The following is an 18212-nucleotide window of genomic DNA, read 5'->3' on the forward strand; positions in this document are numbered from 1 at the left end:
GTCCAGCCTTATATCACACAGCATAAAACAACTCTGCCCAATTGCAGTTTTCCCTGCAATACTTTGCCAGCTCTTTTCATAGTTCAAGGCTCTGAGCCAAGGCCATTAAACTTGATTATAGCTGTATTGTGAAGGGTCAAGGCACACATCAGAGCTTGAATCCAGCATCTTAAACACAAGGTTCACTGTATGTCTTCCAATTGTGTTTTGATTTTTGAAATGTGTCAGTTTTTCCCTGTAATGAATTAGAAAATAATGAATAAACAGACTTGCCACAGAACCCTCCCTCCCAATTCCAGCTCCAGAGTACTCCATCCAGCTCTGAGTTCCTCAGTACGTGAAAGACACGGACCTGTTGCAATGAATTCAGAGCAGGCCATGAAGATGATCAGATAGAGCACCTCTCCTATGAAGACAGGTTGAGGGCTGGGTTTTTTGGCATGGAGAAGGCTCCAGGGAGACCTTCTAACAGCCTTCCTGTACCTTAAAGGGGGCTTATGACACCAAGTTGAGTGGTGTGGTTGACACTCTGGGATGCCATTCAGTGGGACCTGGACAAGCTTGAGAAATGGGTCCATGGGAATCTCATAAGGTTTAATGAGACCAAGTGCAAGGTGCTGCACCTGGGTCAGGGCAACCCACAGTATCACTACAGGCTGGAGGATGAACAGATGCAGAGCAGCCCTGCTCAGAAGGACTTGCAGTTGCTGATGGATCAGAGACTGGACATGAGCCAACAATGTGGCCTTGCAACCCAGAAAGCCAATTGTATCCTAGGCTGCATCAGAAGCAGTGTAGCCAGCAGGTCAAGGGAGGGGATTCGATCCTCTGCTTTACTCTAGTGAAATCCCACCTGCAGTGCTGCATCCAGCTCTGAGGTCCTCAGCACAGAAAGGACATCAACCTGGTGGAGCGAGTCCACAGGAGAGCCATCAAGATGTGATTAGAGGGATGGAGCACCTCTCCTATGAGGAAAGGCTGAGACAATTGGGATTGTTCAGCCTAGAAAAGAGAAAGCTGTGGGGTGACCTAATTGCAGCCTTCCAGTACCCGAAGGGAACCTACAAGAAAGACGGAGAGAGACTATTTACAAGGCCGTGTAGTGCCAGAACAAAGGGGAATGGTTTTAAACTGGAAGAGAGGAGGTGTAAATTAGGTATTAGGAAGAACCTTCACTGTGAGGATGGTGAGGCACCGGAACAGGTTGCCCAAAGAAGCTGTGGATGCCCCATCCCTGGAAGTGTTCAAGGCCAGGCTGGATGGGGCTTGGAGCAACCTGAGGTAGTGGAAGGTGCCCCCGACCCTGCCAGGGGGGTTAGACTAGACGATCTTTAAGGTCCCTTCCAAGCCAAACCACTCTATGATTCCATGACGTCTTATAAAAAAGAGCGAGAGCAACCAACAGCTCATTTTTGGGGTTGTATTACACGAACAGTCATTTTTCTTCCGCCCTCGCGTGCCCCCCGCACACCCCCCCCCCCCCCCCAAGGCCGGGGAACGCTTTGGCCCCGCCCCGGCGGCGCGGCGCGGGTGACGCGCTGTGTCTGCGCCGGCCCGCCCCGGCGGCGCGCGAGTTCCGCGCGTGGCGGCAGGCATGGGCCGGGCCGCGGGAGCGGCGGGGCGGCGGCGATGGACGCGGTGCGCAGCTTCGAGCGCTGGAAGAAGAATACACCGGCGGACGAAGAGGCTGCGGCTGCAGCGCAAGGAGAGGAAGCGCCGAGTGGCAGGTAGAGCGGGAGAAACAATCCCGCCTGGTGCCGCGCTACCACCCGAGGTACGTCCGGTCCGGTCCGGGGAGCGAGGGCCTCTGTGTTGCGGGGCGGGGCGGACGGACGGGCACGACGGTCCTGCGGAAAGCGGCTCCCCTCCTCGTGTGACGCGTTTCGGAATAGGGCTGGGAGGAGGAGGGATGGTGTCTGTGTGCGGGTCCTGGGCAGGCGTGGGGAAGCCCCAGTGGTTGGCAGGCTGGTCCTCTGGTTGTCGGCGGGGCGTGTAGGTCACAGGTGTGTCGGGTGATACTGCTGTGTGGCAGGCAGGACGGCTTTTTACCTCCACGAGGCAGGGATGATGGAAGGATGATTCTTTTCCTTTTTTTCCCCAGGCAGAGGAGGAGGGGGGAGTGGTTCTGGTGGAGGTGGCTGGCTGTGGAGCCCGGCAGAGTGGGACCCTCGTGGGAGAGTGAGTGGTTGGGAATGCAGCGAGGAGGACGAGGAGGCTGAAGCAGGTGGTGGAAACAGTTTGCTTGTAGTGGCATTTGGCCCTTCTAACCAGGCAGCGTGCCTGTCTCCGTGTTGGAGGTGGGACACGTTTGTCTCTAAAGAAGATGCCCGACAAGCAAACATCACACTAGAGGAGTGCGTTGTTTAACCTCAAGTCAGGAAATAGGTGTTTGAATACCAGAGCTGAAGTCAGTGCTGTTGGTTTTGTTGCCCACATTTCCTAGAATTCCTGTGGGAGATAGTCGGCTTTTGAATGGTACCGATATGTGGAAAGTACTGTAATTGTGGATAACGGGTTAGATGTGCTCTGCCTGTGATGCTGCTCTACCTCCTGCCAGACTTTTGCTGAGTTTGTAGCTGCTGCTGGGGAGGAGCAGGGCAGTTCTGCTTGGTTACACAGCGCTCGGCATAGGTGGTGGTAATCACTTTTTGGTGGTTGTAATTTGATCGAGCAGAAAGTAATGATGAGAGTCATAGAAGAAACGCATGTGTTAATGTGAAGAGGTCACGTTAGCTCCTTTGGTTAAGATTCAACAAGTTAGTATTCTTAAGCTTAACTTGCTTTACTGTTTGAAAGCAAATGGTATGCTTCCAAAGATGGTCATATTACTGTTTTGAATTACAGATTATTTCTCAAGGGAAAAAAAAGGTCTTGTAATTCATTGACTTTTTATTTTTGATAAAAATTAAAGATTGTAACTGTGTAAATAATTAGTATATTCTGTTGTGCTTAAATTTTGAGTTAACTTGTTTTGGCAATATCTTTCTATTCACTGTAGAAATAGTCAGCTTTCACAGTTACAGCTGGAATTGTTAGAAACTTGTATTTTTCCGAGTGGGATGACCACTGATAGGTGTGTGTCTTTATGGAATGAAAAACATTCTACATTACTACAGTACTGTTGGGCTGTTTCTATAACCTGGACTTGAGATGGTTGCCTCTGCATGGTCTCTGGAGGGTCCATGTCTGAGCAAGAGGGAGAAACTGAGTTATAGCAACTTGGCAAAGGCCGTTTATAGAGTTTGTAAACTCTCTACACAGCTCCCTGTGTAGACACTTATAGGCGGACCTATTGTTTATATACCAAATTGCAGTATATATACAATAGATTGCTTTGTGTTTCTGTGTATTTGAATGCAGACAGGGAGTTGTGTAATGAAATTAATTTTGCATGATAGTTTCTCCATTTAAATAATAGTGTGCATTTACTAGATAATGCCATATGCAAAGTAGGCTGCTGTGTTCCATTAGGGTACTATGGCAATATCTAGCTATTCTTTTTTCTCTATCTCTTGTTTTGGAGTCCCATCACTAGACTCAATACTCCCTATACCCAGCGTATTTGTTCTCCATATACAGTTTTGCCATATTTATGCTGTGTGTGTATTAAATCCCTACACACATCCCCATCTATTACCGTAGTTCTTATGGGGAAAAATTGCTTTGCTGTCTGTTGTACCACTCTACTTTGCAGGAAAGTGTCCCTGGCTGATAGTGGAGTATGACTGTTGCTCACAGATGTATATTAGCAGCAGAGGAATTCAGAAGAAACACACAAGCAATGAGGGGATGATAAGGAAATGATAGAGCCTCTTTTTTCCATAGTGAGGTCACTATTCCTTTCTTATCCTCAATAATTTTGGCGTGGTACATCTGGATTATGGTGGGTAGGTGTGCAATTCTCAGACTTTTTAATTTGGTTAGTCCCCACTGAGATTTTCTGCAGTAGTCTGTTCCTGTACTCTTAGCATTAACTATTTTGTGTAATACTTAGATGCAGTCACTTTTCCCTGAAGCACACCCTATACCTTTGACACTTGCATTCCATTTCCACTCATTCTACATAGATTTGTCTTTATACTGGCTTTATGGTCACCGTCTGTCAGTTGCTTCCCTGGATACCTGCATTTATTTGCTATATATATGACTATGTGAGTGTGTAGAGATGCTTTTGTGTCACTAATGTGACCGCACATGCGCCTGTTTCTGGGCATGGGTAATAATTCTGTGTCTCTGTGGACCTTGGGGTGGCATAGATAAGAATTGGGTAGTGGGAGGTTGTGTTTGTGTGTATTTTTAGAGGTTGAAGAAAAGAGGCTGGTAGTGGTCAGGCATATGTCCGCCAGAATTAAGACAAGGTAAACATATGTTAGTATTAGGATGGTGCTGGGGGCTCCTGGTGTCAATCCTTCTGGGGATCTGCTGTCCTCCAGCTCCAGGAGTCTCCTGCCTGTGAACATTCAGGTGGATACCCACTAAGCTTTTTATCTTCTGTCCTTCAGCTTTTCTTTTCTGGTCCCTAGCATGGTTTTCCACTTTGTCTCCAGTGTTTCTTCTGTATTACCCTGGATTTGGTTAAAGTGGGAGTGGGGATTGTGAGGAAGCACCATGTGCTTGGATCTAAAGGGGTCTCCAGTGAGTTCTGTGTGAGGTAGATCCCTTCTTAGGGACAAGGGAGCTAGAAAGCTCTTTGGTAAGCTCCTCTCTGTGAAGTGCACTGGCTGGGGTCTCTGTCACGCAGGCTATGTGCTTTTCTCATGAATGTGGCATGGAATTGGGGTAGCATGGCTGATGGGTGCACGAAGATCCACCTTGCCCTCCCGTCTATAATTTCCTGTGTGAGAATGTCTGCAGTGGGTAAACAAGACAAAATTAATAATGAAGAGGTAACCAATATACTTTGTTACTGGATTTTTTTTAATTTGTTGACATGATGGCAAGTGTGTGGCAGCATAGATGCAAAATGTGAAATTTAGTTCCAATGGGTTGAAATCATGAGACCATTTTCTGTGTTATGTGTTCGTAGGTGGTCTGTTGTCTGTTGATCCAGTGACTTCATTGCCTAATTGTCAGGCCATTGATGAACATGGTCCTTTCCATCCAGTTGTGCTCAGGAAAAGTATTGAGCACCTAACTGATGTACTGGTGAGCTGTTGGTGAAAAATTCTTTCTAGTGTGCTTTATGTCAAATTAGTTGAGTTAGATCAGAATGGCATTTGAAATATTTGAAACGAGCTGGCTCCTCTCACAAGTATAGATTCCCAGCAGATTAGCAGAAGTAGTAACTTCTACCAGGGAAACAAACTAAGTAGAAGTTGGTGGTGTTTTCCACTGGTGCATGTAGATATAAGATAGAGCTATCAGAAAATCTACCTCTAACACTGGGTCTTCTTATGCCTGCCATTTGGACTTGTCTTAAAAATAAGCCAGTATTTTTGGAGTTTAAGGGTACTACTGCATATCCTTCTTTTGCTTCTAGGAGTCTGTAGGGCAGAGAAATAATAGAGGAAGCTTTGTGACACGGCCTCTCCTAACATTCCTCGCTCTTTTAATAGTGTTCTCACGTCTTTTCCTTGGACATCTTTAAAAGAGCTGGGCTTATGCATGCAATGATTTTTAAATTGATTTAGAGAAGTTTAAGGTGGAGGAGCAGAACAATATTTGTCTTTTTTGATTAATATATCTGTTCTTACTGAGTCATCTAGAGTTAAAAAGAAGTTGAGTACTGAAATACTTTAAGTGTCCTTAATTATTTAGAATAATTTCAAATTGGTGTAATAGCCTGTTTGATATTTTACTAACCTTCTAAAATCTATCCCTTCAGTTGCACATAATCAATTGTGTGAATTCTTTTTTGATGTTGGTAAGATACTTTACCCTTCTGTAGGAATACTGTTTTCCTATTCACAGTTTCTTGGTTGAAATTAAACCAAAGCTGTATACATAACTGAGTTGTGATTCTTTAGCATGTGAGACTGGGAATTAGCCAAATATTTCATGTGATATATAGTGTCTTCAAAATTATCAATTGAATTTGGAAATACTTTTCAAAATTTCCAATTTGTGCAAGTCAAAAAAAGACTTTTAAAATGGTGATTTCTGAGAAGAGTTTTCCTTCCTCCCAGATAACATTTCCAAAAGTTTAATTGTTCTACTAGGGTACAGTGAAAGCTTGAAATTTGTCTTGCAAGAACTATGTCTTGAAATATGTTGAAACTAGGTTTTAGTAAGGGTGTTATTACCTTTTATCTATTTTTATCTTTTATTATAGGGATTAAATTCACATATTAAATTACTTATCTTGATTTTATTAGAGAGAACTAGCCTGAAACTGTCATGATTTAGATGCTTTAAACAGCTGTAACCCCTCAGTTTTCTATAATAGGCAGAGCCTGTAGAAGGCTTGGTACTTCAAGCAGATATAAAGCTCATCTGACAGCTTGGTAGCCCTTCATCTGAGGCCTTCTTTGAAATTGTTATCACAAGATGTCAAGAAGATCTGAGGACCGTTTTGCTTGGTTCCTGTATTGGGAGATTTCTGTTCAGCAGTCTGTTAGAATGAAATGATACTAGTTAAAAAAGCAGGAAGTGTGTAAGCTTTGACATTTGGAAATCTCAGTTTATGGATTCTAGTCAGTATGCATTCAAAGCTGTGTGGTCTACCTTCCTCTTTTTCAGCTCAGGCTTTATAGACTCAGTAGTCTATTTTTTTTTTCCGTGAGTTCTGTGTTTTTGTTCAGCCCTGCTACTATTGTGAACTTTGCCAGTCAAAGCTGTTCACATTTTTTAATTACCACCTAACTGCTAGAACAGTTGCAAATATTATGTTTTTCTCAAAATCTCTACTTGACATCTCAACATATTTTTAAATCACTGAGCCAACTCATGGACTGAAACACATGCTATGTAATTACACATGTGTGTGTAATTAACAGCTCTCAAGTATGGATGCATACAGAGAAGTAAATTAGCACAATGAACTACTTTTTTAGTATCTGGGGTTCTTTTTACCTTGTAGGACAGCTCTAAAAAGTAAGTACACCAAGTGGTAGAGATTGGTGAATCTGGTGAGCTGAAGTTGTGCCTCTCCTGTCTCAGACAGGTTGTTGCAATATTGCTGCAGTTCTGGGTGTCCATGTCTGCCCTGCAGCGAGGGTGAGTGTATCTTCCCAGTAGGTGTGCCTGGGTACACACATGTCCAGCCACAGCTGAACACAGACAGAGCAGTGCCTTTATTGACACACACACAGAGTGCTTGCACACAATAAATATGGGCGGCAGGTGCTGTTCCTCTCTGTGTGATGAGGATTAACATCCACTAGTGAAATATGTACTCACAACTGGCATTAGCTATCCAGCCCCAGAGCTACCTCAGGCCCCAGTTTTCCCAGGTGCTGGCACTGACACCCTCCAGCCTCTGAGGTTTGTGGTCCCATTCCGGTTACCGGCACTGGGCTCAAGTGCTGCTGTCCACTCATCCAGCTTGAAGGTAGCTGGTGGTCTCTCACGCAGGCTTAGAACAGACAGTGTGCCCACAAAGAAAGTCAATGGAGAGAATGTAAGAGTAATTATTTTTATTGTTATTACTGTTAATAAAATAAATGATATTATGTAAAAATATTTAGTAAGACTGTAGGGCAGGCTGTACTGATGAGGTACAGGGCTCAGTCAGGGAAGTGTGTACTGACCAGCCAGCTGTCACCCAGACCAGCCCCTTTTTATCCCCTTTTGCCTCTATTTTCTCATGTGGGTTCCTCCCCAGTCCACCTTGATCCATTTTTTTCCCTGTCTTTGATCCTTACCCTACACATCCCATAACAAGTCTTACACATTCCTACAGCCCCCTTAAAACACCCCCTACGAGGTTGTCCAGTGTCCTCAAATGCTTCCCCCCCTGCCCCGCTCCCTCTGAGCCTTGTGTACCTGCAGGCACTGATCCCTGCCATTCTGCAGGGCCTTCTGGCGAGGGGGCAGCCCCACTAGTGCCTTGGTGGAGTTCACCGAGGAACCCTGAGCTGACCCCTCTCCTCCAATGGTCCCAGGGAACACCTGAGTCAGGGTGCTGTAACTCTGTATGCAGTGATAATGTCTGTGAGGCACCTTCCCATCACTGTTCCACTGGTTCTTACGAAGGCTTTGAGTTCACAGCTGTTAATCTTTAATCACATAACCTAATACTAAACATATGCAAAAGACGCTAGCACCGTAGAGTCCAAATGGAGAACTCGAGTGGTAGAGGTATCTTTCTTATCTGGAGCTATTTCCTGAAGTGTTTGTTTACCAGGCCTTTACCCTGCAGGACACTTACCTGCTTTAGTGATGTCCAGTCTCATACAGCAACTGGAATACACTTCATCCTCATTGCTTCTAGAGATCTGAAAATATAGATGCGGAAAGGACAGCTAAGCTCTAATAAGGTGGAGATGAGAGACCTCCTGAGATTCTCTTCACTCTAAATTGTTCTGTGATTTCATGATGATCTGAGCTTTAAATTGTGCTATTAGCCTGTGTTATTCAAGTATATCTTATTACTTGCTGAACAGCTTTTGGAAGAGCAGTGTTTTGGCTTAGGTCAAACTAGTATAGATTGCCTGACTTGGATCAGGTCATACTGAACTACTACATATTTATGTAAACACCAACTTAAAGAATGCTGTTTAATTTCTCTGTTATGGTTAGATTGTAAGCACTGATCAAAATTATTTTTTTTCAGATAAATGCAAGTGAAATCCAAAGATTTTCAGATTTTCCATTGTCAAGAAAAACCCTAAAAGGTGAGTATGGAAGTTTTCTTTAGAAAATAATGTAAGTAAAAAAGAAAGTATTATTTATCTGCATCTGAATGTTTTTTTTTGCTTTAAATTAAATTTTAGATAAGTGTTGCTATGTACAGCATTTTCTAAACAGAGGAATAGAGTCTTGGGCCATACAAAACTAAATGAAGTTTTTTTTCTTTATTTATTTTTTTATTCCTCTTCCCCTCCCACACTCTCTCTTCTCTTCCCACACTGCAAATACTAGGACTGCAGGAAGCTCAGTATCGTGTGGTAACAGAGATACAGAGGCAAACCATAGGTTTGGCTTTACAAGGTAAAGATGTACTCGGAGCTGCAAAGACTGGATCAGGCAAAACCTTGGCTTTTATTGTTCCGGTAAGTAATTTATATCCTTCCATTTGTACTCAAACCAAGTTATCCATGAAGTATTGACGTCAGACAGCTTAGGTTAATAGATCCTGAGAGAAAAGTTACAATTCAGCTGATCTAAGTGTTCTAAGACAGCCAAGATACCAATTTAATAAAGCTGCTTGAGGTTCTGAAAGAAGCGTGTTTTTGGCAATAGGAATATTCTGAGACTTAGAAGTTTCATTTTAGTCCTTACGTGAGTAGACCCTGTGTGATTTAGCAAGTGCTTTGTTTTTCTCTCAGGAATGTTTACTGGTGCAACTCTAGTTGTTCAATTCTGAAAACTAAGTATATGAAGCAGAATGGTGAATTTTCTTCAGTTCCTTAGAATTTTTTTTAGATGAGTGGTTTTCACTCCTTTAAAATGTAAGAATTTGGACCTTATATAGCAAACTTAACCTTAGTGATTGTGGACTTCCATTTCCTTGTCTTTTGTGAACTTTGAAATTGCTTCTGGGAAAAACTGGATGAAAACCCTTGTCATGGATATATGTGTTTGACAGTTTTACTCAATACATCATGAAATGCATTTCATTTCTTTGTGCTGAAAATATATTTGAGACGTGTGCTAAAAGTGCACATATAAGTGGATACAAATCCCATCATACTATTTTTATATGAAGGGAAAAATAAATGTTTTGATTATGGAGTTACTTTGTTTTAAACGTTACTTGCATTTTTCTAAGCATAAATTTCTTTGGAACCTATTTTATCACTAACTGTGAGAACAGTAGAAAATTCTTTGAATACTTGCTGTAGTTGAGAAGATTTATGCTTTATGCTGTTTTTTAAAAAAGTATTTTTTACTAGTGAAGAATAAAAAATGTAGGAGGGTTCAAAAGATAGTCTTGTGAATTTGAGAAACAAGTGAGATTGCTCAGTTACTTAATCTAAGAGTAGAAGTACTTTGTTTTACAAACCTTATTTTAAAACAATTTTAGAGAAGAAGAGTGCTAAAAGAGGAGCTGAAGAGATGAAAAATGAAAAAAAATTACCTGTACAAGGATGTGTAATAGCTTTCAGTATTCCAGAAGGCTTCAGATATTCATACTTGTAAAGTCTTTGTGTTAGGATTAGCTGACTAAGACAGTGTTTCTGCAGTGTGAATTCCTAAGAGAAGGAATAATCCTTGTCTGAGCTGCAACTTTAATTGGAATGCTCTGTATGTAACATGGATAGTGCTACTTCAAACCTATAGCCAGAATTAAAGCTTCAATAGCTAATGTTCTTGCAGTTGCTCATTCTGTTTCTGGTTCCCACAAAACCTTACGAGCAGGGAAATTTCTCATGGTTTTCCACACTAATTTCAATCATCATGTAAATGATTAAGGCCTAATTTCCACAATTTAGCAGGGTAGGATTAATTGTGCAGTAAAGTATTTATGCTTTACCACCCATTACTGTCTGTCATAGGTTGGTACTGGAGAACTTTGCTACTGCAAGTATCATTACCATTAGTTAAAATTTATATATAATCAACCTATGTGAAGTGGACACTGATGTTTCTTCATGTCATTACTTTAGTTAATGTGACTTTGTCTTTTTTTAACTGACACTTTTTGTTACAAACTTGTTGTTACATATTTTCCTTCTGAGATTTTTATAGTGTTAATATGTTAATTGTTTTCAGGCTTTGGAACTCCTGTATCGCCAACAGTGGACTTCTGCTGATGGACTGGGAGTTCTGATAATATCGCCGACCCGGGAACTGGCATATCAAACCTTCAAGGTTCTGCGTAAAGTGGGAAAGAATCATGAGTTCTCAGCTGGTCTTGTCATTGGAGGAAAGGTGTGTCCTCTCTTGGAGTTTGCTGTATGGAAGCATAATTGAGTAGTATATTAAGTACTAGTTTAGGAAGGAAACCCTGGGATCAAAAACTCAGGGAAGAGAGCAGTTAATGGGAATATATCAGCAACCCACTTGTTTTCCTGTATGTACTCTGTCTTTTGAAGCTTTTGAATATTTACAGTCTTCCCAGGTTCCATGACTGAATGGACCTTCCTGCCAAGCCTTCCAGGACTGTCTTTTTAATTTAGATTATTCTGAAATAACGTTTTGCTTAGGCTGCAAGTGTGAGCATGCTGAAGAAATGGCAATGTATCTGTGGAAAGAGGAGAGGCTACTCCTTAACTGTTCTTTCTAAAAATTATCAGTAGGTTAAGCTGACTTGACCATGTCTGGTACTGGGCTTCTAGTTTGAACAACTAGAGCTAAGCTGGTTTAACTCCTTTTCAGGATCTGAAAGAAGAGTCTGAAAGAATACACCACATAAATATGCTAATTTGCACTCCAGGACGGCTTCTACAACACATGGATGAAACTTCATATTTCTATGCATCTGATCTGCAAATGTTGAGTAAGTTTTTCAAGTACTTGCAAGTATTTGGGAATATTTTGTAACAGTTCATAACTGTATGGAGCACTTTCTGGGTAAAAAGTTTATCCTTGTCATGGTATATAGATGAAATGGCTTTTAAGCTCACACATGTCCAAATTAAATTAGAAAACAGCAAAGCCACTTTCTTCTTTGTACTTTCTCTGTTGCTGAGCATGCTTTCCTTAGGGTGATAAGGACAAGTAGGTGAGTTAGTAAGGAACTCAAGCACAAATGTAATGTCTCATATAATCCTTTATATCTTTATATCCTTTATATAACCAGACTTTCCTTTCTGGCTATAGCTCCTGTGTTTTTCCTGACATGATCATTAACTATCTATAATGAATATTCATTGCAGTGTGTGTATTTTAGACCAGTTCTAGAAAACATTTTTCTTTGTATTTTAAGACAGATTTCTGCTCCTTTTAATATTTTGTTAGCATTGTTAACACTGTTCATTTACATCCTTCCAACCTGAACAAAAATTTTCAGTGTAATGAAAAAGCTTGCCTGCCACTAAGAACTGCATAATCATTAGCATAGCTTCAGGAATGTAGAAGCAATTAAGAAGCTAATGAAGCTGATAAAATGTGAAATTATGCTTACTACACTTAGTACAATTCATGGCAGACAAAAATTGCATTAAATGTAGGCTCTTTTCTTAAGGCTTTGTCTCTGTGCTACTCGGTTTATATCCTGTATTTCAATGGTAAATTTAACTTAGGAGAGGTTGTTTTGCTCTGTTATGAAGAGTACAGCACTGTTTTATGTTCTGTGCTTTTATTTCAGCCATAGGAAAGGGAGTCGGTTTACAAATTGCTGAGCTGTTTACTTGAAATGCTAAACTTCTTGCTTCGGTGTGTGAAACAGGGCTGTAGTGCATAGATTATGGGAAATGCTATGATTTCTATTGCAGGTTGTTTTAAAAACATTTTATGAAATACACAAATATTTAAAGAGAATCCTGTTATATATGGGAATTAAGTTCATCTCTGCAGTTTAAGTACAGATGGAATTTTGTACTATATAGATTTAATGTAGGGTTTTTTTAAATAATTAAATCTAAAACCAGATTTTCTCAACTTTATCCCTCAATCAAGTTCTTGATGAAGCTGATAGAATTCTAGACATGGGGTTTGCTGATACAATGAATGCAATCATAGAGAATCTACCTAAGAAACGCCAGACCTTGCTTTTTTCTGCAACACAAACAAAATCAGTGAAGGATCTTGCACGTCTGAGTCTGAAAGATCCAGAATATGTTTGGGTTCATGAGAAGGCCAAATTCAGGTATGTTGGGCTATTTTTTTTTTCTGAGGGGTTAAGCAGATAGTGGTTCTACTTAACTGCTTCTCTGACTGTCAGTTTCCTGAATCAGAAGGTTTTTTTTGCATCCTCCTCCTTTCTGCAGTGTCTGCTGTGTGTTTCCCTGAAAGCAAGAAGTTTCCAGATAAGAGGGGACTAGTTCTGACTGAATCATTACAGGGAGGCTGAACCTGTGCTTGTCTCCTGTCTCCTCAGGCAGCTTCTCAAACGGGACATTTTTTTCCTTGCGAGGAAGCACCAGAGTGGATTATAGCCTGAATGGAGTAGTGTCCTAGCAGCACTCAGTTCTGAATTGCTCCTTTTTTGTTGTTTGGCTTCCTTGCCTCCTGCATGTGCATACTTGCTATGCACAACCACCACGTCTGTTGCACAAACACAGCTTGTCTGTGTGCCGTTTATAAATCTGACTTTCCAAGGAAATGCTGTGCTAGTGGGAAAATGCAGAATGGCAGCAATCCTGTTTGTGTGTTCAGTATTAGGTACCCAGAAGAAAGCATGTGGTGGTGGTGCATGTGCAGTAAGTCTTGTGGCTTCCTGACGTGCTGGATGTTCTTTCTTGCATGCCCTTTGCACGCAAAATAAATTTGTTATGCCTTACAGTTTGGAGCAGGATGGGAGGCCCTTGCTAGGAACGAAGTATGTGATCTGCCAGGCTAAAAGAATTTAATGTATCACTAAATGAAAAACTATACACATTGCTTTTTGGCACGTTATTTTCTTTTGAAATTGAAATGAAGCATGTTATTTATTTTGCATTTCTGTGGGCTCAATCATCTTGGTGTCAAATTGCTTATGAACATGGATGATTATTTTTCTGCTCTTCTATGAAATATGTGTATATTTCCATATATAAAATACAGGGGAAAGGTGAAGCATTGTGATAAAAATGGCTTTTCCAAGAGCAAACAAGAAATCATCAGGAAAATGCACAGCAGAACCACATTGAATCTTGAGGGAGTTTTAACTATTTGATTTGATTATCTCTGTATTGTACTGCAAATACCTTCAGCAGTACTGTCAAAGGCATCTGAAATAATCATGATTGCCAGAAAAAAGTCTGTGACTAATATCTTCTTAGCAGAAGAGGATATATAAGCCTAATGCGTATTCTTCATTTTGAGGGCTGACTCTACATCTGTTTCACAGATCTCACATATTTTGTGAAGTCTGTTTTTAAGTACATTTAATTTTTTTAAATATTTGGGAGAATGCACTTAGGTAACAAACTGAAACAGAAAAAAGGAAAGTATTAATGTGTTGTAGAATTTACTGCCTTAGTAGTAAAAGGTTACTGCCTTATGAAAGCAATTTCCTGCGAAAGACTTAAAAAGTGAAAAGTGCTATGGCATTATTGAACTTGAATAGCAGAATAAAAACTGGAGGAGTCTCTTGTAATTTCATCCTCCCAAGTGACCACCTTTAGAAAAGTAATTTTGAATACCTTTGGTGTGTTTAGAGTGAAGCAGAGGGACTGTAAGAGGTGAGCATTTAGATGTGTTTCAAGGGCAAATTTACCAAAGAAGTTTTTGTTGTTTTATTAAGAGCAGAAATGTGAGATAAGGTGACAATTCAGAGCTTTAGAAAGTTACCTTGCGTGTCAGGGTAATCAGTAGAAGTACATCAATGCTCTTTTTTTGTGCATGATTAGACTCTGCTTTGACATTGCTTTAAGCACAAATGATGCTTTAATAGGGCTAATAGAAAAAATTGCATGTAAGTCAAGGCAATTTGAATGTCACTGCTTAGACATGGAAAGAGTTTGCCTTGCTAGTAGTAAATGAATTTAGAAGTAATGTCAAAAGTCATCTGTGCCTCCTCACTGACTTTTAGTAAGGAAATTGATTCATCTTTCAAGAGTTGCTTTCAAGTGGAGCTGCTAAGACTTGTTCCTCAAAGTGGGGGAACTTTCCAGACTGACTCCTTTTCTTTTCTCCTCTTTTCTGAGTATCTATAAGACACTCTTGACTTAAAAGAAAGGTCAAGCATCTCCGTAGATGTATCTAAATATACTTTTTTGGTGTGGTTTTGCTTTGGTTTTGTTTTTCTTTCTTTTTTTTAGTACCCCAGCAACTTTGGATCAGAATTACGTTGTCTGTGAGCTTCAGCAAAAAGTAAACATGTTATACTCTTTCCTGAGAACTCATTTGAAAAAGAAGAGCATTGTGTTTTTTGCAAGCTGTAAAGAGGTATGGCTTTTTCTTCCCCCTCCCCCCACAGCATTTTAAAGTGAATAAAATGAAGGTATTAATGTAGATTTCAAAGCACCAGAGAGGTGAGATTCTGGACTAGTTTGCAATAGGAAATTGGAGGAACAAAACAACACCTACTCCTGCAGACATGTCATGCAGGGCCTGGCTTCTGGATATTCGGTGACCCAGACTCAATGGGAAAAAGGTTCTGGAGACTCAGCCATTTTTATGCTCTGCTGTTAAAAACGAATGCTAAAATTATTGTCAATTGGTCAGTTGGTTTTGTCTCATGACACATTTTGTAGTTAGCTTACACAGTATTTCAGGAGGTGTACCTGGTTTCTTTACAAACTTTTAAGCCTGCCTATTTGAGAAATTATGATTGTGAAATAGTACAGCAATACGTTTTTCTTACATAGGAAGTAATCCTTCAAATCCTTGTATAAATATCCCGGAACTGTTCTGTTGAAGCTACTTGTATGTGCTTATGTGGTGCAGGTATTTGTAACTACTGCATGTATCAAGTATTTTACAACATACAATAGTATAGTAAATATTCATTGCCGTTCTTCCACTTGTGTAAGAGGTTAAAATATTTTTGTTGTTCTGCAGTTGACTGGTGAGTAGAGTGAAGCAGTAGGCTTAGTTGTACGGAAGTTCTCTGAGCTGCAGCTGTTCCTGCAATAGACACAGTTTCTGTAACTATTTTCTTAAAATAATATTACATAGTGGTCTGCTCTAAAAAGGTGTTGCATCATAGGTACTGTATGTAAGAGTAAACAGGCTGATTTTGTAAGAGAAGCTGTTGAAGCTTGAAATAGTAAACTGAGACTGTAGACTGCTTTGAGTTGCAGTATAGAACACAACACCCCTCCAGTATTGCCTCAAAGCAGTGCTTCTGGTGGACTTCTGGTGCTTTGGTCCCTTGCATACAGCCTAACTAGTCATGTCCCAAGTCATTCTTGCTGTTAGATACTCTGGTTTCTTTTAGGAAATGTCATCAAAAGGCATGCCAATGCATGCCTTCCACAGCGGGTTTCTTCTTTTATCTTCTTTAGTACCTGAGTGTGTTGACAAAGTCTCAAAATAGCATCTCTTGTCAATGATGTGGAGAAAAGTTTATTTATTTTGGTGTACTAAGTCAGTTGCTGTATACTGTATATGATCTTTACAAGTTTAACATTGCATGGTAATTTCCCCCCTCTCCCGATTTGTTGGGTAGGTCCAATATCTGTTCAGAGTTTTCTGTAAGCTTCAACCTGGTCTTCCTGTACTGGCACTCCATGGCAAGCAGCAGCAGATGAAGAGAATGGAAGTCTACACTTGCTTTGTTCGGAAAAAGGCAGCAGTACTTTTTGCTACAGATATTGCAGCTCGTGGTCTGGGTATGTACCCACAGAAGCAGTTATTCACAAAGTGATCACCTAACCCTGTTGAGGCTTTATCAGACTTTATACTCTGAAGACCAACTTGATTTGTGAAAAATGAAGCTGTAGTCTGATTAGGAGCTCACTAGGGTAACTCAAAAAAGAGAGATGCTTCTTAGAGTTCTGCTGTTTCTTTACTGAAGAGGCCCACTTAATCTGTGCTTAATTTTTCTTTTTGTCCCAGAAAAACTTTTGTTGTATGAAAATGGTGATATATTTGCTTACTGCATGCCACAAGGCGAGATTTTAGCAGTTTTAAATATTACTGATATGCCTGTATCCTGTGGGTTATTAACCCAAAGGATATGAAAAATTACTAACCTACCAGTATGTGGAAAGAACTTTTAATGTCTCAAGTATGAATGGCTTTATATAGGACTGTGTTGTGTAAAGAGATAAAAAAATAGATGGGAGTAAAAGCAAGTATATTTTTAGGATCTATTTTGAGCCAAGAGTTTCTTACGTCTGGGCATTACCTGTTGAATTATGATTTACTTCTTTGGACTTCTTTTTTCTTTTCTTTTTTTTTTTTTTTCTTAGTACTTGGAGGCATTTAGGTATGACACAAGACTTTTCAGGAATTCACCTATTGTTTCAGATAGCAAACTCTGTTGTCCAAAAATGTGAGGTTTTGTCATTATGCTACAAAAGGAAGGAAGGTGCTCTAAAAGATGAAGGCAGAAATGAAAACTTTATCAAAACTTCTATACTGCTGAAATGTCACCAGTGAGGATCTAATTTGCGTGTGGTTGGTTGGTTTTAGAGTGTGGGTATAAATGTGGAATACAGCATGGCTACAGACTTGGTCAGGAAGTAACTCAAACTTAGTGCTGGGCAAAGCATGCTGCTGCTTCGTGAAGTACAGCAGTTAGAAAATGCTTATTAATAATATCATTCACAGTCAGTGTTGACTTCTTTGTCAGTCTTGGTCACACCCATGCCTTGCCCCCCTGCATCTTTGAGAGGGACTGTGGTATTTCTGTATGTGACAGCTGAAGTGCTGTCTCACCCCAGCTGACTTCAAATCTCAGTGGTGTAGGATATTAATAGTGTGAGTGAAAAGTGGGTCAGATATTGTTATTTATTTATTACATATAGTGGTGTTTTATCATCTGTGTGACCCAAAGCATGTCTGTTCTTGTCAAGTGTGAAATGACGTTCCATTCATTGCACTGTCATAATTTAGGAAATGAAGACACAATTAAAATTAACTTTTTTTTGTTGAAGAGAATGATTGTTTATGTATGCTAATACATGCAATTAATTTTATTTTTATTTCAGAGGTTGAACCCAATGACTGTAAATGAGTCCAAATGATGGTTCTTATAGGAATTAATGCTTCAAAATAATATATTGCTCTTGAATAGGAAGATTTTCAGTACACTGAGCTTAAATATTGACATATTTTTTTCTTTACACAGATTTTCCAGCAGTGAACTGGGTCATTCAGTTTGATTGTCCAGAAGATGCAAACACATACATCCACAGAGTGGGAAGAACAGCCAGGTTTGTTTTCACTTTTCATTAGTATTTTAATGTTTAAAACTAGATCACTGTAGGGAGAGATAATTGGCTAAAGATTCACTCGAAACAAAGAAGAAGGCTGTTATCACTAAAAGCCTCATTTGATTAGTTAAGAACAGTGATTTAACTTAATGATTTCTTAGCTTCAGAGACTTGCTACAGCAGACAAAAAACGTCCCTGTT

At 40.3% G+C, this 18212-nt stretch overlaps 1 protein-coding gene across 1 annotated transcript in view; it reads left to right on the forward strand.

Moving 5' to 3' along the window:
- Positions 1-1368: 1368 nt before the first annotated feature.
- DDX10 (DEAD-box helicase 10) overlaps positions 1369-18212 on the forward strand; it is a 158558-nt gene continuing 141714 nt past the window's right edge. Inside the window, 11 exon segments of the mRNA XM_029960897.1 lie at positions 1369-1667; positions 1669-1716; positions 1718-1778; positions 8714-8774; positions 9022-9152; positions 10816-10974; positions 11422-11542; positions 12664-12853; positions 14949-15075; positions 16301-16463; positions 17927-18011. Of these exon segments, the coding sequence (XP_029816757.1) occupies positions 1369-1667; positions 1669-1716; positions 1718-1778; positions 8714-8774; positions 9022-9152; positions 10816-10974; positions 11422-11542; positions 12664-12853; positions 14949-15075; positions 16301-16463; positions 17927-18011 (1445 nt within the window).

This window comes from Manacus vitellinus, unplaced genomic scaffold, assembly GCF_001715985.3.
Source record: "Manacus vitellinus isolate BGI_N305 unplaced genomic scaffold, ASM171598v3 scaffold_2_pilon, whole genome shotgun sequence".
Classification (NCBI taxonomy): Eukaryota; Metazoa; Chordata; class Aves; order Passeriformes; family Pipridae; genus Manacus; species Manacus vitellinus.